Source organism: Narcine bancroftii, chromosome 12 (genome assembly GCF_036971445.1).
Source record: "Narcine bancroftii isolate sNarBan1 chromosome 12, sNarBan1.hap1, whole genome shotgun sequence".
Lineage (NCBI taxonomy): Eukaryota > Metazoa > Chordata > Chondrichthyes > Torpediniformes > Narcinidae > Narcine > Narcine bancroftii.
In genome coordinates, this window is record NC_091480.1 from 8,803,527 (window position 1) to 8,828,573 (window position 25,047).

The 25,047-nt window shown below is 40.2% G+C and overlaps 2 protein-coding genes across 10 annotated transcripts in view; one reads left to right on the forward strand and one right to left on the reverse strand.

The window, feature by feature from the left end:
- Positions 1 to 603: 603 nt before the first annotated feature.
- Positions 604 to 25,047, forward strand: part of get4 (guided entry of tail-anchored proteins factor 4) — a 30,748-nt gene continuing 6,304 nt past the window's right edge. The window contains exons 1-7 of one of the 3 annotated variants that reach the window (XM_069905912.1): positions 604 to 843; positions 10,684 to 10,762; positions 12,428 to 12,509; positions 14,485 to 14,634; positions 16,750 to 16,888; positions 20,962 to 21,102; positions 21,186 to 21,261. In XM_069905912.1, coding sequence (XP_069762013.1) covers positions 710 to 843; positions 10,684 to 10,762; positions 12,428 to 12,509; positions 14,485 to 14,634; positions 16,750 to 16,888; positions 20,962 to 21,102; positions 21,186 to 21,261 — 801 coding nt within the window. In that variant the 5' untranslated portion in view covers positions 604 to 709. Of the gene's footprint in view, positions 844 to 1,133; positions 2,026 to 2,138; positions 2,381 to 10,683; positions 10,763 to 12,427; positions 12,510 to 14,484; positions 14,635 to 16,749; positions 16,889 to 20,961; positions 21,103 to 21,185; positions 21,262 to 25,047 lie in introns of those variants that run through there. The other 2 variants (XM_069905914.1, XM_069905913.1) reach the window with 2 other exon arrangements.
- Positions 2,265 to 25,047, reverse strand: part of LOC138747034 (arf-GAP with dual PH domain-containing protein 1-like) — a 160,931-nt gene continuing 138,148 nt past the window's right edge. For 5 of the 7 annotated variants that reach the window (XM_069905895.1, XM_069905896.1, XM_069905910.1 and 2 more), the window contains 3 exons: positions 15,591 to 15,712; positions 5,245 to 5,345; positions 2,265 to 3,089 (listed from right to left, as the gene is read on the reverse strand). In XM_069905895.1, the coding sequence (XP_069761996.1) occupies positions 15,606 to 15,712 (107 nt within the window). In that variant the 3' untranslated portion in view covers positions 2,265 to 3,089; positions 5,245 to 5,345; positions 15,591 to 15,605. Of the gene's footprint in view, positions 3,090 to 5,244; positions 5,346 to 14,531; positions 14,662 to 15,590; positions 15,713 to 25,047 lie in introns of those variants that run through there. The other 2 variants (XM_069905894.1, XM_069905906.1) reach the window with 2 other exon arrangements.

Consider the following 25,047-nt stretch of genomic DNA (forward strand, 5'->3'; position numbering starts at 1 on the left):
CCCCAGAGTCCTCAATTCTTTGATCTTTGGATTATCTACCTCCTCCTCAACTATCTCATCACCACAATCTTACAAATGTTTTCCTTTCAAATGCATGCTCAGCTCCCTTTTGAGCACTACCCCAGGAGTGTATATCAAATCCAGCCATTCGAGAAGCTTGACGCTGAACCATGGAGGTCTGTATCCTAGATTATGAGGGGCATAGATAGGGCGGACAGCCAGCAGGGTAGGAATAGCAAACACCAGAGGACATCTGTACAAAGTGAAGGGATTAAGGTTTAGGGGAGACATCAGGCACAAGTTTTTTTTCTTTTCACTGAGTTGTGGGCACCTGGAATACTTTGCAAAGGGTGGTGGTGAAGGCTGAAACTCTGGGGGCATTTAAGAGACTCTTGGACAGGCACATGAAAGAAAAATAGAAAGTTATGAGGTACGAACAGTCTAGTTTATATTTAGTAGGAAGATATAGGGCTGAAGGGTCTGTATGCTGTAATGTTCTGATTTCAGCATCTGAGGGATGTGCTCAACTGGTTGTATTTTGCCTCAGATTGTCAGCATCTGCGTGATATGTCCGACTGGTTGTTTCTTTGTCTTCGGTTTTCAGCATCCGCGCCCGACGGCCCAAACGTCTGCGTGACGCGATTCCGTGACGTCACCGCGCCGAGCACCACCCGCTTGCCCCCTGACCTTTGGCTGAGCTCAGGCAATCATGGCGGACGTGGAGCTGCCGAAGTGCTGCAGGAACCGGGGCGGAGTCCAGCGGGTGGAGAGCAAGCTCCGCGCCAGTGTGGAGAAAGGCGACTACTACGAGGCCCACCAGATGTACCGCACGCTATTCTTCCGGTAAGGAGCCGCTCTCCGCGGCTTCCAGATCCTTCCTTCAGTCGCCAGGCCCCCACGACGACCTCGGGTGCTGGCCCCGCCCCCGACCTGAACAGCGCGCCGATTGGTCGCAGCCCATGTGACACTGCCTGCGCTCCTTTGTGACGCCTGCCCTCTGGTTGGCCGTTAGGTGTGTCGCTCAACAACCAGAGGGGGAGCTAGTTCGGGTCGCATGGGCCGAGCGGCCGCTTCTCTGTCATTCACCTGCCCCTTTCTCGTGGCCCTAACCCCCGCCCCCCGTGGCCTACGTGTCCCCCCCCTGTTGCATTGGACGACCATCCCCAAAACCATTCATTTGAGGGAGGAAATTAAAATGTATTGTAAGAAGAACAGTCACGTTGGTGGGGTGGAGAGGAGATTCACCAGGATGTTACTGAGTCTGTAGTGCTTCAGCTCCAGGGAGAGGTTGCATCGGCTGGGTCTTTATTCCCTTGAGTGAAGCTGTTGAGTAGTGATCTTGTAGACGTGTGTGAAATGTGATGTGAAAAAAAGTGAACGCTCCCAATCGCCCCCATAGATGATTCAGAGGGTATAGGTTTGTGGTGAGAAGCGAGAGGTTTAAGAGGGACCTTGAGAAGCAACTTTTTCGCTCAGAGGGTGGTCTGTATCAGAAACAAGCTGCTGGAGGAAATTGTGTTGAAGTAAGGAGATATTTAGATAGGGCTGAGCTTTATACCGGTAAATGAGACGTGCCCAGAATGCCAACTTGATGGGATAGGTGAGATGGGCAGATTGGCCTGTTCTGTGTTGCATGATTCCATGATTACAATGCTGAAGGGGAAATTGATATGATTTTGTGAAAGTTTCCTAGCACGTTTAGCGCAATCCTATTACGATGCCAGTGACTCAAGATTTAATCAGCTGCTGTGTGTAAGGAGTTTGTATCCTCTCCCCGTGACGGCCCCACTCCTAACCGACTGCTCCAGTTTCCTCCCACGTTACAAAGATATACTGGGTTAGAGGGTTAATTAGTGTGCTTTGGTGGCATGGGCTTGTGGGTCAGAAGGGCCTGTTCACAGGCTGCATATCAAATTTAAATTAAAAAAAAATTAAATGTGTCATGTCATGGCGCAGCCTATTTTTGTCTTGACACATGGTTAATCAACAAACGAGTCTGGGATCGTGAGTAATGAAGCATGATATGTATGTATAGATATTTGTACTCAACTCAAAGGGAATAATTTTTCTGTTTCCCACACTCATTATCTCTTTCACCTTGACATCCAGCAAAGCAGCCCTTGGGAATTCACTGTCCTGTAGGTAGCCCATAAGTTGCATGTTATCCTGATTTGGGAAACATTCCTTCATCGTTACTGGAATATGGTGGGAGTGTAATAATTGTGCCAGCTGTGAGGATATAAAAATACAACAGAACCACAAAATACAAAACACAATTTTTATTTGAGCCACACCAGCGGGAATGAATAGTATTAATGTCAGGTACACAGTATCTCTCCTGGCTAATACAAGAATTGCATTTGAATTTTACAGTGGGAAGGTACAATATTTCATTTACCTTTTTTCAAGGGAATGCTATTCTAGGAATGTTGAGTGTTCTATTTGGAGCATTCAGATCCCTTTTATAAACTCTTCAGAATGTGCTGTTAGAGAAAAGTGAACTTCATTTGTTAATGCAACATTTACTACCAGTGGTATTTATGGTGCTGGCTTTCAGGTGGCATGCCTTTCACTGCTCTCTCTGAGGTGTTTAATTGACAATGAAAGTTCAGATAGATAGATTGATAATTTGAATTGTGTGATAATGAGATTCCTCACTCTGAAACCATCAAACAAGGACTTTTGGATGTTGTCTGTTTTGGAGGGAAAGGTGAACATTGGAATCTGTACACCACACGTAGTTTATTTAAGAACACCAAAGGCCAAGGAACAGTGCCCATACCTGTTGAAAAATAGCACAATAGGTACACATTCCTGAAGAAAACATGCTTCTTATTGCAAAGGGCATGGTGGGCAAGTATAGTTTTAAGCTTCTGGAAGTTAGGCCCTCAGATAATCATGTAGAGGTATTTCAATCGGTGTTCTGGGAAGAATTTGTCAGCCCAGAAGCTCCTTTAGCAAAGCCTTCATTTCATGCTATTATGATTATGAATCTTTTCATTTCTTCCAACAGTGAGGCACTCCATTGTTAGTTTTCATGAAGGAACTGCAATTCTTGTGATTTAAAGGCCATGTGTTGCAGAGATAACCTGGACCAAAGGAAGAAAACAGATAATTTGACATTGGTGTTTAATAAGTTTCAACAGGCTTCCTATAAGTCCTGTCAAATACTTTGTGAATTTTATGGTCTAAAACTATTAGGTTTCAATAAGCATTTGATTTACACTAATAATTAAGTAAATATTTTGAACATCTAACACTAGCCAGTCATCCGAGGCTCCCTTTTGCAGTGCATTGAAATGACTTTATAATATTTTTAATATTTAAGACAAATTTTTAATGGAATTATATAATCTGAGTATCTCTCAGTCACTGGCAGAATTGAAGATCACTAACTAATATTTTGTATTTTAAGATTAGTTTAAAGGTAGGAATGGAAAACATTTATGGAGTCTGGTATTAAGTCGTCATGTCATGGTGACAACCCATTAAATTTCCATCGCATCATAAACTTGTCAGCTTGAGCATCTGAATTTGTTTCAGGGGCAATTATAAAAGAATGAGTACAATTTTTATCTCTGCCATTTCTGTACTAGAAACATCTTGTAAGCAATTGTGGGTTGAATGTTAATTGCAGAAGGCAAGTTAACCCGAGAAGGGACAGAGAAGTATGCCGACTGCAAGAATGTGAGGTGCATAGATTTAAGAAATAATGAACCCAATGAAATTGCCAATTAGAAAGTAGCAACTGGAACTCTTTAGTAATAAACAGGCATGTTTATTTCAATTGGTGATTGGTAATGTACAGAATCGGAATGATAAAAGCAATGCTGGAAATTCTGAGTAGGCTGGGGAAAAGAAAATGCTCTACTGACACAAGACACACAGGAGACTGCAGATGCTAGGACTGAAGGTAAACATAATCTGCTGGAGTAGCATCAGTGGGAGAAAAGACATCTTCATCTAGAAAACTTGATGAAGGACTTCAGCCCAAAACATTGATCATTCCTTTTTAACCTACTTTTACTATTTGTCCCACTGCATTCCTCCATCAGATTCTGTTGAGTGTCTCCCCCCCCCCCCACCCCGATTCTGTCTGACCTATTGAGTATTTCCTCTAATTATGAGTCTCCATGCAGTTACATCTTTATTAAAGAAGAGAATTATTGTGCCCATATCAAGGAATTGGTGTGTGTACCTTGATGGAGTATTTTAAGATGTGTTAAATAGAATACAATTGGGAACATTTGAGTATGGATTGGATCTGTGTCATCTTTTGCCACATGATATTCTTGGCATTCATTCAATACAACATTTTATTGTAAAATGTTAAAGGGTAGCATTGCAATGCATTTTTTTAAAAATTAGGTTTACCCTATGAGTCACAAATTCTGTCGACATCATGTGATAAATTTTTAAATTCAATTTAAAATAATAGATTTGTGTATGCACTTTTGTAAGACCATAAGTGTCTTAAACAGTAGAAATTGCAAAATTTTTGTCTTTAAATAAAATTCAAATGTGAGAGGCAGTTGGCCGGAATAAAATGTTGCACCATGTGAGCATTACCTTTTTTAAAACATTTATAATCTAAACCAGTAGTTCTCAACCTTTTTCTTTACACTCACATACCACTTTAAGTAATCCCTATGCCATAGGGATCTGTGATTAGTAAGGGATTACTTGTGGTGGAAAGAAAAAGGTTGAAAACTACTGTTTTAATCATACGTAATTAACTCGTTATGTGCGAGGTTTCATACCTCTAGAGGAAATGGGCCAATGACAATTTTTCTCAAGCAAAATATTCAGTAACAATTGGGTCTAGAGCAGTGATTCTCAACTTCCCTTCCCACTCACATACCACCTTAAGCAATCCCTTACTATTCAGAGCACTGATGGCATAGGGAATACTTAAAGTGGTATGAGAGTTGAAAGAAAAAGTTTTGAGAACCACTGCTCTAAATATAAAGTCCAGGTACTTATCAAAATAATTGTTAAATATTATTTCCTGTCCAGTTATTTGGCTTAACTGATCCAATTGTTGGGTGCCCATGCTGCACTGTTGAGGTGTTTGTTGAGTGGTTTTACTGCTTCCTTGGCAAAATAAATCTGCATGCTCAGTAACAAATATTTATTCAGTTAAAAAATTATCCATCATTTGTAATTCATGAGAATAATAAATTGTACATTAAAATCAGGAAGGCAATTATTGATTAAGTACAAGTTCCACATTATGCAACCTACATGCATTTACTACTTGAAGATGATGGGTTGAGTCATTTGAGTTTGGCTGTATCCCTCATTTCTATTGTCCATCTTTTTGATCCAGAATTAGAGTGCATCTACTGCCGATGAAGAGAGATAATTTAAACATTTCACAACTGAAAATTCATTGGACTATTTTATGTGAACATTTTTAGCCTTGATTAAATTTGGTAAAATGTGCATATCAATTTTAATATATGCAAGTTGTAGTGGAATTTTACTGGAACAAATTAAGTACTGCTAATGGTTGCCATAGTGACAGGGCTTCAGGACCCATCAGGATGCCTGTGCACAGAAGGATGCCCAGATTTTCAGGCACAGACCATATGGCAAGGGGTGTAATATTTTTAACTTCACTGTTGGTTGGGACTGTAAACGTGTCTATAAGTAAAAACAAAAATCACTTCCCTGAATTGTAGCTCTTAATTGTACATGAAAGCAATGGAGCAGGATGAAATATTCATGCAGTGCCTATTAAACTGCAAAGCAAATTCAGTGAATTGTTTAAGTTGGCCACTTCCCTATCTTGTAGTCCAGCTGGTGTAGTTTAGCACAAATATTTGCTTTAAAAGATTGAAGAAACTTCAAGCCAGATTTAATACTTAGACACCGTGAGTAGGAAAGGGCTTTGGCAAATACTAGAGCGCCTCGGATGCCCCCCAAAGTTCCTCAACATGGTTATCCAACTGCACGAAAACCAACCAGGTTGGGTCAGATACAGCAATGACCTCTCTGAACCCTTCTCCATTAACAATGGCGTGAAGCAAGGCTGCGTTCTCGCACCAACTCTCTTTTCAATCTTCTTCAGCACATGATGCTGAAACAAGCCATGAAAGACCTCAACAATGATATCCGGTACCGCACGGATGGCAGTCTCTTCAATCTGAGGCGCCTGCAAGCTCACACCAAGACATAAGAGCAACTCGTCCGTGAACTACTCTTTGCAGACGATGCCGCTTTAGTTGCCCATTCAGAGCCAGCTCTTCGGCGCTTGACGTCCTGTTTTGCGGAAACTGCCAAAATGTTTGGCCTAGAAGTCAGCCTGAAGAAAACTGAAATCCTCCATCAGCCAGCTCCCCACCATGACTACCAGCCCCCCCACATCTCCATCGGGCACACAAAACTCAAAACGGTCAACCAGTTTACCTGTATCGGCTGCACCATTTCATCGGATAGACAACAGACTTGCCAAGGCAAATAGTGCCTTTGGAAGACTACACAAAAGAGTCTGGAAAAACGACCAACTGAAAAACCTCACAAAGATTAGCGTATACAGAGCCGTTGTCATACCCACACTCCTGTTCGGCTCTGAATCATGGGTCCTCTACCGGCATCACCTACGGCTCCTAGAACACTTCCACCAGCGTTGTCTCCGCTCCATCCTCAACATTCATTGGAGCGACTTCATCTCCAACATCGAAGTACTCGAGATGGCAGAGGCTGACAGCATCGAATCCACGCTGCTGAAGATCCAACTGCGCTGGGTAGGTCACGTCTCCAGAATAGAGGACCATCACCTTCCCAAGATCGTGTTATATGGCGAGCTCTCCACTGGCCACCGAGACAGAGGTGCACCAAAGAAGAGGTACAAGCACTGCCTAAGGAAATCTCTTGGTGCCTGCCACATTGACCACCGCCAATGGGCTGATCAAACCGTGCATCTTGGCGCCTCACAGTTCGGCGGGCAGCAACCTCCTTTGAAGAAGACCACAGAGCCCACCTCACTGACAAAAGACAAAGGAGGAAAAACCCAACACCCAACCCCAACCAACCAACCAATTTTCCCCTGCAACCGCTGCAACCGTGTCTGCCTGTCCCGCATCGGACTTGTCAGCCACCAACGAGCCTGCGGCTGATGTGGACATTTACCCCCTCCATAAATCTTCGTCTGCGAAGCCAAGCCAAAGATTCTATACACTGGTTCTTTTTTTCTAGCAGTGGCTAATGGATATTCAGGAGTAAAAGGTTCTGTACAAAAACTGATTTGTACATTGTTATTACCACTTCGAGAGGTTGGAATAATAAGCCTTGGAACAATATTATTTTTGTTTTAATTGTAGAACTGTTTTTATGCTTGTTCCCTTAAACCAGTTTGAATGTTAGAGTGTGTATCAGTAGAGGGAATCCTACTGATGTTCCAATAATATAGTATGAATGCTGGGGGTTTTTTCTGGAAGACATTTAGTCAGTAACAAGGTTTAGGGCAGTGGTTCTCAACCTTTTTTCCCCACTCACATGCCACCTTAAGTAATCTGTTAATAACCATAGGTGCTATGTGGTTAGTAAAGGATTACAGTACTAAGTTGATATGTGAGTGGGGGAAAAAAAGGTTGCAAATCACTGGTTTAGGGAATATGGATCAAAAGCAGCCATATTGGACCACCTTGGTTGGCATGGATGTTGGGTCAAAGGGTCTGTCTCTATCTAATATGCTAACACTGCGTGGCAAAAAAAGAAAATCTTGTGATTCAGTTTATACACGTTGCAGTTTTTTAGTTGTGCTTGATCCAGTGTTACAGAGGGAGACAGTGTTGGGAAGTAATTCTACCAAGAAAGAGTCCTCCTTTTGTCACTGATGCTGTACTATCTTTCCAGATAAAATATTTTAATATAAACAGCGAGTGGCAAAAAAAGAGAAAAGGTTCATTGTCCGCTCAGAAATCTGGTGGCAGATGAGAAGAAGCTGTTTTTGTAACGTTGGGTTTTCATCTTTAGGCTCCTGTGCTTTCATCCTGATGGTAGCAATGAGAAAAGGCAAGGCCTGAGTTGTGAAGGTCCTTTCCTGAGGCACTGACTATAAAAGATGTTTTTATCGGAGTGAAGACTAACTGGCTCTGTAGCCTGTTGTTGTCCTGTGTAATTGTACTCTGATGCGCCTGGAGAAATTAGAAGAGCCTTCTGTGGCATACCAAAATTCTTCAAACTTCTAATAAAATAAAAGCTGATGGTGTGATGGTCTCAGGAGATTATTACAGGACAACCTGTCATATCATTTAATAGTCTACATCTGTATCAAACACTTCATTGCAGGCTATTATGTACAAACACAAGAAAATGTTTCATTGCATAGTATCTCTATAATTTACCCCTTTATAGGAAAGTCTTTCTTATTTTTTGTTTCCAGATCATGATGACCTGTATTTTGAACAGGTGTTTTAGTCAATATTTATTCATTTAGTAGTAAATTTTAATACCCCATGGATTTTGAAACCGCATTTGATTTCCATTTTCAGTTTTATACAGAGGTTCAGATTGGGATTAAATTTATGAATGAAGTACTATGAAACCAAAATGTTACAGGACAGAGAAGAATGCTTTCTTTAATTCAACCTTGTTAAATTCTAAACGACATTTTCTTCCCCCCAGTTATTAGTCTCCTGAATGAACCTTACAGTGTGCCCTTGTACTAATTGATCTTATTTTCCACCCATTACAACTCTGTAATTGTGCTCGAGCCTTTCTATTTTATACAGCTGTGTGTATGTAAGAGTTGACCTGTTAGAACTTGCAGAAGAACCCTTCTCACTGAACCAAATGGTTAAGTGTTAACTCTCTAAGTCAGGGTGGCGTGTGACTCGGATTGTCTGGATTATGTTGAGTTTTTTGACTGTTGTTGCTTGGCCTGCAGTGAACCAGATAAATGTGAGTTATCTATCCCTCACCCCTCTTGAGTTTTGTGTTGGTGAAATAATTTGCGGTGTTATGAGTCCTCATCCACAGCAAATTCTTTGCCTCTGACTTGCCAGTATTTGTCTTTCTCCTGTGAATTTCTGGTCATTACTTCCCCCTAAGTTAATGTTGAATTGCTATTGAATATAAAGATAATAGGTGGCTAGCAAGTCTCCTAATGGAGATGGCTATTGGCTGACACATTTAATATAGCTCATATTTTTTTAACTGCTTATCACTTCATAACCATAATCTTCCTGCTTCAGTTGCTGATGAGGCTGTAAATGGAATTGAACATAATGGCTTCATTAACAAACATCCTGAGACCTTGTTTTGGCAAGAACTTCATTTGTGAACTTGCAGGTGGTTGGGCCTCTGGCGATGTCCTGAGGAACTACTGATATGATTTCTAGGAGTTGATGAAGATTGATGATAAAAATGTTTTCAATTTTCTGTACCTCTTGCTGTTGTGATTCTTGCTTCGCTTCTGGCATTCAGCTCGGATTCATGTGCAAGCAAGGCTGTGTTGAAGCCTGCTTTCCTGAAGATGACCAGGTTGTTGGAGAATAAATTTTTACCTGATTTGTGGTGTCAACAATGCTGAGACTTTTGGTTGTTTCCACTTGAAAAATTTTCAGATGCTGTTTGAGTTCATTTGGATTTCTCCTATATATAGGATGTTTGTAATCAGCTTTCTGGGATTATCTATCTGAGCACAGTACAGAGATCATGCCTTCCTTAGAGTCCTTGTTTGGAGTCTTGGCCTGAAACGTCAAAACTTCTGCCTGGTAATCTCATTTGAAAGGTGGACAGTTCAGCAGCCCACTCCCACATGGCCTTGTCTACTGTCTCACCAAGTCCACCTGTCAATTGGAGAAGCAATCCTTCATTTTCAGTCTAGACACTCCAACTGGATGAGTTCTCTCCCCGTTGTCCCTCCCTTCCCCGTTGCTCTGTCTTTTTTCTCCAGCTCTCCGCCCCATTCCCTCACCATTCACACACCCTTCCCTCTTCTCCCTGCTTGCTGGCGTGCCCTACCTCCCTTATCCACCTATTACCTCCTGCCTTCCTTTGCTACTGGGCTCTTCCCCTTTACCCTCCACCTCCCACCATTTTGTTTGGCCTCCTGCCTACATTTTTTCATACCTTGCTGAGGGCTCAACCTCGAAATGATGCTTATGTAATTTTATCTTTGCTCGAATAAATACACTGACCTGCAGAGTTTCTCCATCATTATGTTTTTACTTCAACCTCAGTGTCTGCAGACTTTCTTGTTTTAATTCCTTAGATATAGGAACAATGTGGCCTGCCCAGTGTAGTGAACTGAGAGCAACTGGGGTCCTAGTCCTAGTGATGCTGGATTGGGAATAAATCTTAATGCTGTTTGATGCATCTTTTCAGTGAATTTGCAGAATCCAATGGAAGTTTATTGGTACTATGTTTATCCAGTGCCTTGATCAGTAATATTGATCACATTAGAGAGTATTGCCTTACATTTTATCTGAAGTAATGATAAAAAAATTTGCTATGTTTTATCTGTTAATATGTTAGGTTTAATTAAAGTCATGTTTTTCAAGTTAATTTATATTTTCTTCCATTAGTGAAAGCATAAGCTCTGGGGAGGTGTCCTAGAAAAAAAAATATAGGTTCTCTTTACAGCTCTTAGACCCTGTTAATTCTGGCTCTTGTATAGTGCGTCACTTTATATTTGGTTTCTTTCAGAAACAATGTTGACCTATTTTTCAACAGGTATATGTCTCAAAGTAAACATGCTGAAGCTCGAGAACTTATGTACTCAGGGGCATTACTTTTCTTCAGTTACAGTCAGGTAAGCTGCTTTTAAAGTTGCAGTCAGGTAAGCTGCTTTAATAGTTACAGTCAGGTACGCTGCTTTTAAAGTTACAGTCAGGTACGCTGCTTTTAAAATACAGTCAGGTAAGCTGCTTTTAAAGTTACAGTCAGGTAAGCTGCTTTTAAAGTTACAGTCAGGTAAGCTGCTTTTAAAATACACTCAGGTAAGCTGCTTTTAAAATACACTCAGGTAAGCTGCTTTTAAAGTTACAGTCAGGTAAGCTGCTTTTAAAATACAGTCAGGTAAGCTCCTTTTAAAGTTACAGTCAGGTAAGGTGCTTTTAAAGTTACAGTCAGGTAAGGTGCTTTAAAGTTACAGTCAGGTAAGCTGCTTTTAAAGTTACAGTCAGGTAAGCTGTTTTTAAAGTTACAGTCAGGTAAGCTGTTTTTAAAGTTACAGTCAGGTAAGGTGCTTTTAAAGTTACAGTCAGGTAAGGTGCTTTTAAAGTTACAGTCAGGTAAGGTGCTTTTAAAGTTACAGTCAGGTAAGGTGCTTTTAAAGTTACAGTCAGGTAAGGTGCTTTTAAAGTGTCAGTCAGGTAAGGTGCTTTTAAAGTTACAGTCAGGTAAGGTGCTTTTAAAGTTACAGTCAGGTAAGGTGCTTTTAAAGTTACAGTCAGGTAAGGTGCTTTTAAAGTTACAGTCAGGTAAGGTGCTTTTAAAGTTACAGTCAGGTAAGGTGCTTTTAAAGTTACAGTCAGGTAAGGTGCTTTTAAAGTTACAGTCAGGTAAGGTGCTTTTAAAGTTACAGTCAGGTAAGGTGCTTTTAAAGTTACAGTCAGGTAAGGTGCTTTTAAAGTTACAGTCAGGTAAGCTGCTTTAAAGTTACAGTCAGGTAAGGTGCTTTTAAAGTTACAGTCAGGTAAGGTGCTTTTAAAGTTACAGTCAGGTAAGCTGCTTTTAAAGTTACAGTCAGGTAAGCTGCTTTTAAAGTTACAGTCAGGTAAGCTGCTTTTAAAGTTACAGTCAGGTAAGCTGCTTTTAAAGTTACAGTCAGGTAAGCTGTTTTTAAAGTTACAATCAGGTAAGGAGCTTTTAAAGTTACAGTCAGGTAAGGTGCTTTTAAAGTTACAGTCAGGTAAGCTGTTTTTAAAGTTACAGTCAGGTAAGCTGTTTTTAAAGTTACAGTCAGGTAAGGTGCTTTTAAAGTTACAGTCAGGTAAGCTGTTTTTAAAGTTACAGTCAGGTAAGGTGCTTTTAAAGTTGCATTGTTTTGGGTGTCTTGCTGAAATTCCGAGCCAACAGTTACCTAATTATTAATAGCTTATGGAGAAAAGGATAATTTTCTAAATGTTCTTCCAGAATAGCGTTTAGATTCCAGAATTTATTTTTTAGTTTTACAATATATGTGGGGCCAATTTGCACCGTTGTTGACCTTATGATTTCATGGAGCTATTTTGAGATTAATATGTAGTTATCTCAGTGTGGAGGGTAATATTTTATCCCTCAGTCAACATTTCCGTAATGGATTAATTGGCTATGAGCACATTGTTACTTGGGGTAATGAAGATTGCATATGAACTGCCCCTTTTGCAAAATTTACTAGATCAGAAATTCCTGCAAAGTGCTTTGAACATTTTGATATTGTGAAGGAAAAGATGAGAACTTCAGGAATTAATTTCTTCTTTTCTTCTCGCTACAGCTAAACAGTGCTGCAGATTTATCTATGTTAGTATTAGAGTCATTACAAAAGTCAGAAGCTAAAGTTACAGATGAACTCTTGGGTATGTAAAATTTTGAGGTTTTTTGTTCTAACATTTCTACATAAATTCTGTTAATAAAGTATCGTTAATGTTAATTTCATGTCAGAAATGTGTTATAAAATGAATATAATTGATCCTGAGACCTAAATTTGAATCCCACCTTGTAGAATTTAAATTCTGTTCTTTATCTAGATTTAAAAAAATATCTACCTGAATGTCATTTTAAAAAAAGAGAACTTGTCCACAAATTTCCTTCAGGGAAGAAAATATGTCATTCTTTCCCAGAATAGTATATATGTGGCTCTTAAATGCCCACAGAATGACCTGATGCCAATAATTTGAAGGGCAATTATGAATGAGCACTGGGCCCATCTCATCCGTGTTGACTGTGGCATTCAGGCAAATTCTATTTGCTTGTAGTAAAAACACAAAGATAAAGGTACATAACTAATGTTTCGGGCTTGAACCCTTCATAAAGGTATGGAAAAATGTCGGCAGGTGCCTGAACAGGTTATGTATATAAATTACACTGTTTGACCTGCTGAGTTTCTTCAGCATTGTTTTTACTTTAACCACGGTGGCTGCAGACTTTAGTCTTTTAGTTCTATTTGCTTGTGGTTGTTACTTTACCTAAACCCTTGCTATCCATAAATCTGTCCAAATGACTCCATTTAATTTTAATTTTTCATTTAATTTTAATTTTTAAAATTTAGACATACAGCAAGGTAACAGGCCATTTCAGCCCACAAGTCTGTGCTGCCCAATTTACACCCTATTAACCTGCACTCTGGTATATTTTGAAGGGTGGGAGGAAACTGGAGCCCCCGGGGAAACCCATGCAGACACGGGAGAACGTACAAACTCCTTACAGACCGCGTGAGATTCGAACCCTGGTTCCAATTGCTGGCACTATAAAGGTGTTGCACTAACCTCTATGCCATCTGTTTACTCTAGCAGCTTATTCCAGATGTGGGCTACCCTCTGAGTGGAAAGGTTGGCCTCGGGTCCATCTTAAATCTTTCCCCTCTTATCTTAAACCTATACCCTCTAGTTCTAGAATCGTCTACCCTGGTTAAAAAGAAAAAGACTATGAGTATTCACTTTATTCATGTTCCTCATGATTTTATAAACTTCTTTTGCCAGCAAAAACAATTTTTAAAAAATAAGGTGATTGCATCTAATTGTGATGATGGAACTTCCAGATTTCCTTCAGGGTCCATCTGCTTCCCTGATGATCCTCCGGAAATCTGCAGCCCTTTTCTAGTGTAGCATTCATTGGTCTCTTTGTGCATCAACATGGTCAACTCATGATTTCCCCCTGGAGTGAACTAGCAAGACATCGAATTGAAGCAGTATTTGGGAATGGGCAATAAATGATAGTCTTGGCCACAATGTCCACATCCTTTATATTAATCAAAGATTATAGGGGTTTTGACCGGTTCCTTTGAGTTGGATGGGAGGATGTCTCTGTGATGAACTCACATTACAAGAAATAATTTGGAGGGTAACAACTGTTAATAACAACTGTTATTAAAAGAGATTAGTGGTTCATTTAGTAATTCTAATATTTAGTGAAGCATAAAGGAACTTTAGTTTAATGTCATGCATTTTTTAAAAACCACATGTTCCGTATTAATGGAGGTCCCAATCAGCTTGATGATCAATTCTTGAGTGCTGAGCCTGGCTGTCTCACCATTTCAGGATCTTCTTTGATCAACTGACATTGGGGTCATACACAGTTGGGTTCCCAAATTGGAAATCAAATCAATGTCAAACTAACAATAGTCTAAAGAAACTTCTGTATATATTATTTTGGAAATGTTTCAGTATCACTATCTTTTCAAACAAAACTAGATTTTCTCCATTATATAAAAAAGGTCTCTCGATTAACTCTTGTCCTGTACAAGTACAGATATAAATGTCCTCTTCTGCTGTGTCTATTTCAGTCTTTTGAAGAATTTTCAAATACCCTTGTAAAAACATTCATATCTTTCAGAAAGTCTTGGAAAGCTTTTTAGTCTAATGGATCCAAACTCGCCTGAGAGAGCAGCGTTCGTATCCAGAGCATTGAAGTGGTCAAGTGGAGGTTCAGCAAAACTTGGTCACCCGAAGCTACATCAGCTGCTAGCAGTCACACTGTGGAAAGGTATAGCTGGAGCAAACAAATCCGGGTCTGCAAAAAACAAACACTCTCCATGTTGTATTGAGCTGCTGTCATTTGGTGTTAACTCTGATGCCAGATTTGAATATTGTATCCAAACACACTGATACAGGCTGTCCACAAACTAGTGGAATGGTTTTCCTCATTGGATAGGGAGTCAGATTGACCTTTGTTATTTTAGAAAATTCTTAGGGTTAATGTTACCTAATTAGAAAATTCTTAGGGTTAATGTTTTAAGAAGATTGGTCAACAAAGATTTTGCTTCTTGAACTTTGGCTTGCGTTTTATAGATTTTAGGCAGCTAATCATGAAAATCACCTTAAAATTTCCCTATAGATATAACCTATTTTGTGATTTCCTGTCATATTTTAAGACTACTACAGTACGTTTCCGATTATCTGAATCCCACTTGACCGAAATTCTCGGTTACCGGAAATTTTGAAAGTTGAAAAAAAAAGATCTTTTCTTAAATGTTTGCATTTATCTTATATTGTGAGCAGAGATCATGTTTTTTTTGGTCATAATTAAGTATTATTTCATGCTTGAAAAACCTGTTGGTTTAATAGCTGATACAAGTATTCTGATGCTACCGGGGTGCTAAAAGTAATTTCACAGTTAACTGAAAAATCCAGTTAACAGGAAACATATTGCCCACAAAGCTACCTGTTTTGGTCAGTCCAAGCAGGCCTGGGCTTACAGTTTGCAAATGTTTTCTTCAGCCTGGGCAGGCTTAGTCAGGGTAAATGCAGATAGGCTATAAAAGCAGCTCACTGATGCTGTGCATTATATTGATATTAGATTGAGTGCATGTTTGATGCACATGTTCTTCAGTCAATGGCAATAATGAGAGGACTTAACAAAAGCATTTATTGTCTTCAGGAATATTCAATACAGCAGAAATGTCTCTTCAATGCTGCAACAGCTGTGATACACTCTGTTACCTTTGTGGCGAATATTTAATGTTTCTCCAACTTCCTGTGTGATACAGCAAATCTGAAATTATCTTTTGAGTTCATCTTGAAGGTGTCTATCACAATTCCCAATTTATTTTCAGGAGGCAACCCTTTTGGGGAAAAAAAATGACCAGTTTAATGAGTTTGTCATATACGTTGTACAACATACATTTGCACCACAATTTTTACTTCCTGCATCCGAACAACCATCAAGTACAAATGTTTTTTCCTTTGTGCCAGGGTCCACAGCAAAACTTGGCTACTAAATATTTATCATTGTACACATTTTTTTGGGGTTAATTTAAAATGCTAACCATTGAACAAACGAATGGATTTTGACATTTGTTGTGGAGGAAAATGCTTCCCTTGGTTTCAACTTACAAAAATAAATGTGCAGCACTAGATGAAACTAGCTGCCATACTTAGTGTGTGGGGGGTGGGGAGAAATAATTTGAGATTTATTTGCTGCATTTGATATTTGGATTGATTACAAGAGACAAGTCCTTTAGGAGCGTATAATCAATAAAACATGTTTTGCATTATAGTAGAATGTCCATTATCTGTCACCTATGGAGATCACTGATGCGAATTTTCTAGTTGACTGAGGCAGACGGTTACAATGCCAAACAAATATACCTGGATTAAGACTGCACTGTTTAAAAGACAAAAGATATTGCAAAATGTAATTTTAACAAAATCAGTATTAAGGAATTTAATTATGTAAAGTTCATTTTAATCAGGTAATTCCCATAACTTACAAAATTTAAATTCAAACCCTGATCGCTGACGCTGTAACAGTGTTGCGCTAGCCATGACTCTAACTGTGCCGCCATCATAATTAACCCACCCTCCCCCAGATTTACAGATGCAGCTTTACTAGCATACCTAATACAAATAAGAATAAAGATTCTTCAGAGGCAGGGATAGGGAGACATTTTGGGAGAATTGCCCCAGTGGTGAGCGGCATCGACTGTCTCTTCATCCTGGGCGGCACCTTTTTATTGAAACACAACTTTATTCAAATTTCATTAAACACCTGCTGTAGGCCGTCGTTTTGATTTCAGTTGATTGAATTCTGGATAATGGGGATTCTACTGTATTTTGTCTTTCATTGCTAATTTACAATGACTTTGTGTTCCCTTTGCAGAACAAAACTACACTGAATCTCGGTATCACTTCCTGCACTCAGCCGATGGTGAGGGCTGTGCAAATATGTTAGTAGAATATTCTGCATCAAAGGGCTACCGGAGTGAGGTGGACATGTTTGTAGCTCAGGCGGTTTTACAGTAAGTAAGCAAGGAAGGAGTGCACAAAACTATTTGCTTTGAAATTTGATGTAAGAGATGGGGTATTTTACTGTAATGCTTCATTAATCCTATGTGCTTGTGTTTATAATCTATTACATTTAAATTTATTTGTTAACATTATATCTGTGAGCAGTCTAATACAGTGGTTCTCAACCTTTTCCCACTCACATACAACCTTAGTAATCCCTTACTAACCACAGAGTACCTAAGGAATAGGATGCCATGGGTGCTCTGTGGTTAGAAAAGGATTACTTAAGATGGTATGTAAGTGGAAAAGTAACGGTTGAGAATCACTAGTCTAGTTACCTCTGACATATTGACATGTAAAGAGCATAATTTATATAGTACAGGTACATGATCCTTTATCCAGACATCTAAAATCTGCAAAGCTCCAAAATCCGGCAAGTGGGGACTGGCGGTCGTGGGAGGCGGCTGAGGGACCGGCAGTCGGGGAGCGGCTGGACAGCCGATGGACTGGCGGCCGGGCAGCCGAGGGACCGGAAGTTGGGGGAGACAGCCGAGAGACTGCAGTCGGGGGAAACGGCCAAGGGACCACGGTCAGGCAGCCGAGGGTCCGGCAGTTGGGGGAGGCGGCTGAAGGATGGTGGTCGGGGGAGACAGCCGGGCGGCCAAAGGACAGCGGTCAGGGGAGACTGCCAGGCGGCCAAGGGACCGGCGGTTGGGGGAGGCGTCCAGGTGGCTAAGGGACTGGCGGTCGGGGGAGGCGGCCGGTCGGCTGAGGGAGCGGCGGCCGGAGGAGACGTCCAGACGGCTGAGGGGCCGCGGTTGGGGGAGGCGGCCGGGCGACTGGAAGGAGGTGGGGGTGGATAGGCAATTCGATGGTCTTTCCGAAATGCAGAAAAATCCGAAATTCGGAACACACTGTCCCCCAGGGGTTCCAGATAAAGGATCGTGTACCAGTATAGACTTTCAATGAAAAGAAAGATCAAATAGTCCCAAACAAGAGCAGTATGACAGCAGTGTTGTCGTGTTCATTCAGGAGCCTGACAGATATGATGAAGCAACTGTCTTTGAGCTTGTTGGTGTTCACTTCATTTTGTGTTATTCCAGCAGATTCTGAGTCTTAGATTTCTGTTGGGATACGTGTTTTATTTTGGCTGAAGTCTATGAATGATGCTTGAAGCACTTCCTCAGTGAAAGTCCTGGTATTCAGAGAGCAGTATGGTAACTGTGCTGCAGTGCATGGTTGGACTAGCAGGAAAGAAGTTTGTCTACGAAGCACTTGAAAACTCATAGAGGCAAAAGAAGGATGGAAGTTTATTGTTGCAGCCAGTGATCTTCATGCACTTGGAAATAGAATGCTGAGAAATTAAAAAAGGTTTTGCCTGAACGTTCAGGCAGATTGCAAGTTTACTCATTAGTGATTTGGGTCATCTGCTTACTTAGTTGTTATTCCTCATTATTCAACTTCTCACTTGGGTTGGCCTGTACATCTATTTTCGACAAAATAAGTATTTAGGAAGGTTTACTGCAGCTATTCTCAACCTTTTTTTGCTATGGCCCTTCAGGAATCTGCTCAAAGTTTATGGGTCCCCCTTCCCTGTGGGAAGGCTTAGTTGGTTTTTTTCTATACTTCACTCCTACTGTCTACATAAAAATATTTTATGATTTCTGTCCCTGCATCCTCCTTCACCCCACCCCCCTCTCCTCCCAAATGTGCTGTGGCCTCCTGGAGGCTCTATGGCCCCCATTGAAAATGGCTGGTGTACAGTAGGTGCAACTTCCCTGTTTGTAGTTTTATTTGAGCTTTTTTCTTTTCAACATATTAAACTATTAATCAGGAACACAGAAGGTAGCAAATGTTGCCAGATCTATCACAGGCTCTGACCTCCGTATTTATTGAATAAATACATGTGAGACATTCTCTCAAAAAGGCAGCCAACATCACAAAGGACCCTCATTACCCTGGTCACAACCTCTTCTCACTGCTACCTTTGGGCAGAAGGTACTGAAGCCTGAAGACCAGTACCTATAGGTTCAAGAACTGTTTCCTTCCAACAGCTATCAAACTTCTAACCCTCTCCTTGTCGTATTAATCAGGGACTGCTCTGACACCACAAAAGGTCTGTCTGCAGTATGAACGTTTATTATTTATCTTTAATTCAAATTATGTATATTATTATTTTTTGAATAGAATCCCTGTTGGACTTGACATTAATTAGTGAAGTAGGAAATTATATTGAATTTTAAAAATTAATATTTTAAAGTGAACAAACATTTTAGAAGCAATATCAACGTCGTGCACTAATGAAAAGTCACAGATGAAAAGTCAAAAATAACTGGATGCTGGAAATCTAAAATAAAAGCAGAAATGTTAGAAACAGTCATCTTGGGCCAGGGAGTTAACATTTTTGTGGTATTTCATCAGATCTGATGAAAAGTCATCTAATTTTCTCTCCATGTATGCTGCCTGAGATTTTGAATATTCCCAGTATTTTCTGTTTATATTACAAAAAATGTTTTGTGTCTCTTGGAAGACATTATAACCAAGTGGAGGTGTAATTATTGAAAGTGGGTACTCTGTACTTTAACTATTGCCAATCTATTTTCTTAAAAACAACTGATATGTTGACTATACTATACATGTCCCTGCTTTTCCCATTTACATTTTAAAGGTACATGGATGGGAATGATTCAGGAGATTAGGGATCAAATACAGATATATGGGACTACCTTGGGTAACAGACAGCTTGGTTAACATGGACAAATTTGGCCAAAAGCCTATTACCATGCCATGAAACTGTCTATGAAGGACCTCTTTTAGTTTTTGACACCTGTTTGGGGAAAATGATCTGAAATAAATTTTAGATTTTTGTTTTAAAATTTTAAATGGAAAGCTATCCCTTTATCCTATCAACGTTTCAGAAAACCTAAACATAAAAGCATAATTGGTAGATTTGATACCACAGATTCAATAAATTTAGCAGCATTAATCATTTAGTATTTAAAATGTTTAAAATAAACCTTAACATAATTTTGATTATTGAAGTAGTAAGTACATAGTACAACTCCAATTATCCAAAATCAGATTCTCCAAAATCCTCATTTATCTGAATTTAATTTTTTTTTTGGATAAGTAAGGATATCCAAAACAAATCAGAAATCCTCATTTAACCCAAAATTTTTTTGGAGCTGAACTGACCTCACAGGTTGAAAAAAAAAATTTGCTCGACATGAAATTAGAACGACGATTGTCATCATTTCAGGTAACTCTCTCCCCTCTCTCTTTTCATTTCTTCTTTACTTTCTCCTGTTGACTTTTCTCTCCAACCTTCCCTCTCAAACTGCACATCACTGTCTCCCAGCCAAAAGCAGTCGGAAGAATCACTTGTCCCAGCATCATCAAGGAGAGTGGCCTCCCGGGCAGGAGCGGGACCTCAGGCCTTACCCTCCCCTTCCCTCCCTTCCTCCTCAGCCTACTGGACATCGATGCCAACTCCGAACCTTCCCCTTGGCTTACTGCACACGCACACCAGACTACCTGGCGTCGGGAGCTCCGGTGACTGGGGAGACAGGAGCCCGCTAACTCGCCAGTGAGTGTTCCATCGGCTGATTCCCTCCCCAGGGATCTGCAGTAGTGGTGGGGACGTGTTGGGGGGGATTGGCGGTTGGGAGGTCTCGATGTTAGATGGTGGCCAGCATTTTTTTGGTGAGAATTAAACATTATTTTAATGCTTAAAAAGCCTTCCTTTGTTCTTTAAACATAGATGCAAGTGATTTTCTGTTGCTACTTGGCTGTTTTTTTAAAAATAATCAATTATCCGAAAAAAAAAGTTTATCCAACGTAGGTGCAGTCCTGACCATTTTGTGTAATTGGAGTTGTACTGGTATTTACACTTTTGAGGTGAAGTCCTTTTTCCATTTCAAAAAAAGTTAATAAAAGATTTAAACCATGTAAATAGGGTGTGATTTTTGCATCCAGATGAACGGGTAATCCTTAATCCACCTCGATAATTTCCTTTCTAAGTATTTTAATGCAGATCTTGTAGATGAATACCTTTTTAAATTTCATGTTATCTTTATTTTTTCAGATTTCTTTGCTTAAAAAATAAAAACACAGCATCACTGGTCTTCACAACTTATACAGAAAAGCACCCCTCCATAGAAAAGGGGCCTCCATTTGTACAGCCATTGTTAAACTTTATTTGGTTCTTATTACTTGCTGTTGAGGGGTAGGTATTTTTTTCGATGAAAATAATTTGAAAGCACTCATTTTTAAAATGTTATAATAATTGCACTTTATTCTCTGCTAAAGGGGAAAACTTACCGTTTTTACAGTGTTATGTGAACAATATCAACCATCTTTGAAGAGAGATCCAATGTATATTGAGGTGAGTTACTATTTCATTGCTACATTGCACATGTTGTGAGGGACCATAAGTGTGATGATGGGAAGGTCAAGAGCATTGGATAGACGTGGGTATATTTGGATTTGTTTGCAGTCCACGCAATCACTTTTATAATGTGCCAGTGTAATTTATCGACACAGTAACTTGTGAGGATTCAGTAAGGTAAGGAGAAGTTGCATGAGGGGACAGCTCATGAAGATGGAACAGTAAGCATTTTGGTTTGGAACTCTTTATAAAGGATAAAGAGCCCCACCTCAAAATGTTTATGACAGGTCTTCGCCGACTTACCATCTATGCGACTTGCGGCCATCCATACATACGTCCAAAAATAAAAATTAGGGTGGAAGTCGGGGCCTATCTATGGAAAATAACGCCTCTCGCGAGAGGTTGGCAGGGGTCAGTCTGGTTGGACAGCAAAGACGTAAGTTGAGGAGTACCTGTAATAATTTCGCTCCGTGGATGCTACTTGATCCATGAAGTCCCTCCAACCTCTCTTTGTTCCCCCATGGAACATGTTCAGTGTCCCTTTGCAGACAATTTGTGCCCCCTTTCAAGTTACTTTCCTCCTTGCTTATGTAATTCAACAAACTTGGATTCAGTAATAATAAAAACAAGATTTCCTGCATCTTTTTTTTAACTTGGATTTTGTATCCTTGGCCTCCTTATGCTGGTCATAGATGTTTCTGGAAGAGGAAATTGTCCAGTGATATCATCTTGTACATTCAAGGCCTATACTCATTGGATATACACATATGAAAGATGATCTCACTGCCACTTTAAATACTTAAGGGCCATGAGCAGATAGATATTAGGTCTCCCTGGCTGGAAAGTTTGAAATCAGAGATTGTGAACATGGAAGAGGGGATTAACACTTTATGATTAAGATGAGGGGAAAAAAATTACCAGGAAGGATTCGAAACCTTTGGTGTTCCCAGCACCAGTTTAAGCCTGAATTGAAGATCGTGTTATTGAAACCAAAGGCCAGCCATGATCTTATTGAATGGAAAAATAGCCCTAAAGGGGCAGAATGGCCCACTTTCTGATGTGTTCTTTCATGTGTTGTTTGGACTGATGATCTTGTCTCCTTCTCAGGACTCATTCCCTCACAAATGGAAATTCGCCTCCTGCTGCATGCCTGAAGATAAAATCAGGCATGAGATCCTCCTCATGCTCTTGGCTTTTCCTTAACGGAGTTCAGGCATAACAGTGCATAGTATCCCATCATTTTCCCAGCCTTTCAGTGGTTTATTTTATGTGACATAGCTTCTGATTTAAAAATCTTTAATGCAACAGGACTAGATCTCTACAGCAAAATACCTGGCTCCTAACAATATTCCACCAGTCTTGCTTCATCCTGAATCACATCATAATTTTAGAATTTCCAAACTAATTTAATGCAGTCAGTGTGTGGATGAGGTTGTACAGTTCGTGTAGTTTGCATGGTGATCAGTGACAAAGTAGATCAAAGAGTCCATGAAATCCTGGGTAATTCAAAATGGGCTTTACATCCAAAATGGGCTTTACGACAGGAAGTCAGGAAGGTGTCAGTTGGAGGCCTGTGACCAGTGGTATACCTAGGAATTGGTGCTGCAACCCTTAATGTTTGGTTTGTACATTAACAATCTGGATGTGAATGCATGGGGTGTGATCAGTAATTTTGCAGATGGTGTGAACTCGAGGGGAAGGATGTTGTGTGATATCGATCCATTTGTAAGATGGGCAAAGAAGTGGAAGATGGAATTTAATCTTGAGAAATGAGAGATGTATTTTGAAGGGACTAATAATATGAAGTAAAATGGAGAGTGGTAGAACCTTAAGAATCAAGAAACAGAGGGCCCTTGGTGTTCATGTCCTTTTGATCCATGAAAACCACAGATTAGGTTGATGAAGGAGACCTGTGTGATGCTTGCTTTAGTTAGCCATGGCACAATACCTAACTGCAGGGAGGAAATGCTACAACTTTTTAAAATATTAGGCCACAGTTGGGAGAGCTGTGCTTAGTGCTACAGGTTATACAAAAGAAAGGATGTGATCAGTGAGTTTCTGCTGCATGAGAGAGGAGACCTGATAGGCCGTGATTTTTGGAGCAGAGAAATTCAAAGATGGGACCTGATTGAGGAGCATAGATGGGATAAATAGAAACTTTTTCCTTAGTTGTGTCAGAGATATGGGTTTCAGGGATAGTGTATTTAGGGTGGATTTTAGAATGGATTATTTTTACCTAGAAAGTTGAAATCTGGAATGCATTATCTGAGGGGATAGCAGGCAGAGTGGTGAAAAGTGGGACTAGTGTGGATAGGTGTCTGATGGCTGCCACTGATCTAGTGCTCCATATTTTCCATGCTATCTGACTTTCCTGACCACTAAATACAGTTTCTTTGAGAAACATACTGTGCAGCTCCAGGGACCTGGATTTGATCCTGACCTCGGGTGCTGTCCATGTGGAGTTTACATGCTCTCACCATGACTGTATCGATTTCCTCCCATCTCCAAAATATCTGGTGTTATATTAATTGGCAAAAAAAAAATCAAAAGGGAATTTTTGGGTTTGTGCGAGAGCGAGTAAGCTGCAGGGGTATGGTGAGATGAGGTGAGAGGAGTGGGACTGAGGGCATTGTTCCCTTGGCAACCAGTATTGATCGACGGACTGAGTGGTGTTTGCTGTTAGAAGAAAAAGCAGATAGATTCTATCTTTATAATAATTCATTTGTTCTCTCCATGTCTGTGTGGGTTTTCCTCGGGGGCTCCAGTTTCCTCCCACTATTTAAAACATACCGAGGATTGTAGGTCAATTGGATCAAATTGGGCACCATGGGCTCATGGGCCGAAAGGGCCTGTTACTGTGCGGCTTGTCTAAATTGAAATTCTAGTCTTGCTCGCTGCACTTGTTTTTGGCTAATACTTGTCAACATTAAATACCAGCTTTGGTTTATTTCTGCTCTTGTCAGAAAAACTTGGCATTTATGTTTGCAGGAGAGGGAAAGAAGTGAAGGAAGGCTAGTTCTTGGTTTTCAATTTTTATGCAGTTAGTTATGACAGATACACCAATTGAAGGAAATGCGTTGGGGTTTTAGTCATATAAGACTTGCCTAGAAAGGGAATACTGACTGGTACTTGCAGAGCTCTGGGGAAAAGGACAAGAGTTTGACTGAATAGTTCTGAGCTCTTTTAATGATCCTGCTTGGACAAGGTGGTCTCCTGATAAATCCTTGTATGCAACTAGTTGTGGTTAATTTTTTGTTGCAAACTATATGAATTCCTGGAGATAGCAAGGGGTGGGGCAAACTTCCAAAGAGGTGTAGGAAGCCCTTATTTCCTCTTTCTCCCATTCACAAATTCCAGGCTGCAACGGGAAGCAAATGCCCATTTGCGTATGGAGGAGTTTGAATGAGGATTATAAGGTAGGTAAGCTTTAATACAACCGTGCGTATTTTCTGCTTTATCAATACGTGGGAATTTTTAAAAGAAAACACAAAACTCGAGTGGAATCAAAATATTACCTTAATGCTGCACTGATCTTGAGCAGTTTATTGAAACCTTGTCAAGATTTTCTGTGATCCTACTCCATCTTTCAATCGTTGGCAAAGTTTTTGCGAAGCCACATTTTATGGATAATTCTAGACTCATCATTGAGAGGGAAAAGTAAACTAGCGAAGTCAAGCATTAATGAGCTACGGTAAGGATGTGCAAAGACACGCAGGAGACTGCGGATGCTGGAATCCGAAGCTAAGCACAATCTGCTGGATGGACTCAGCAGGTTTAGCAGCC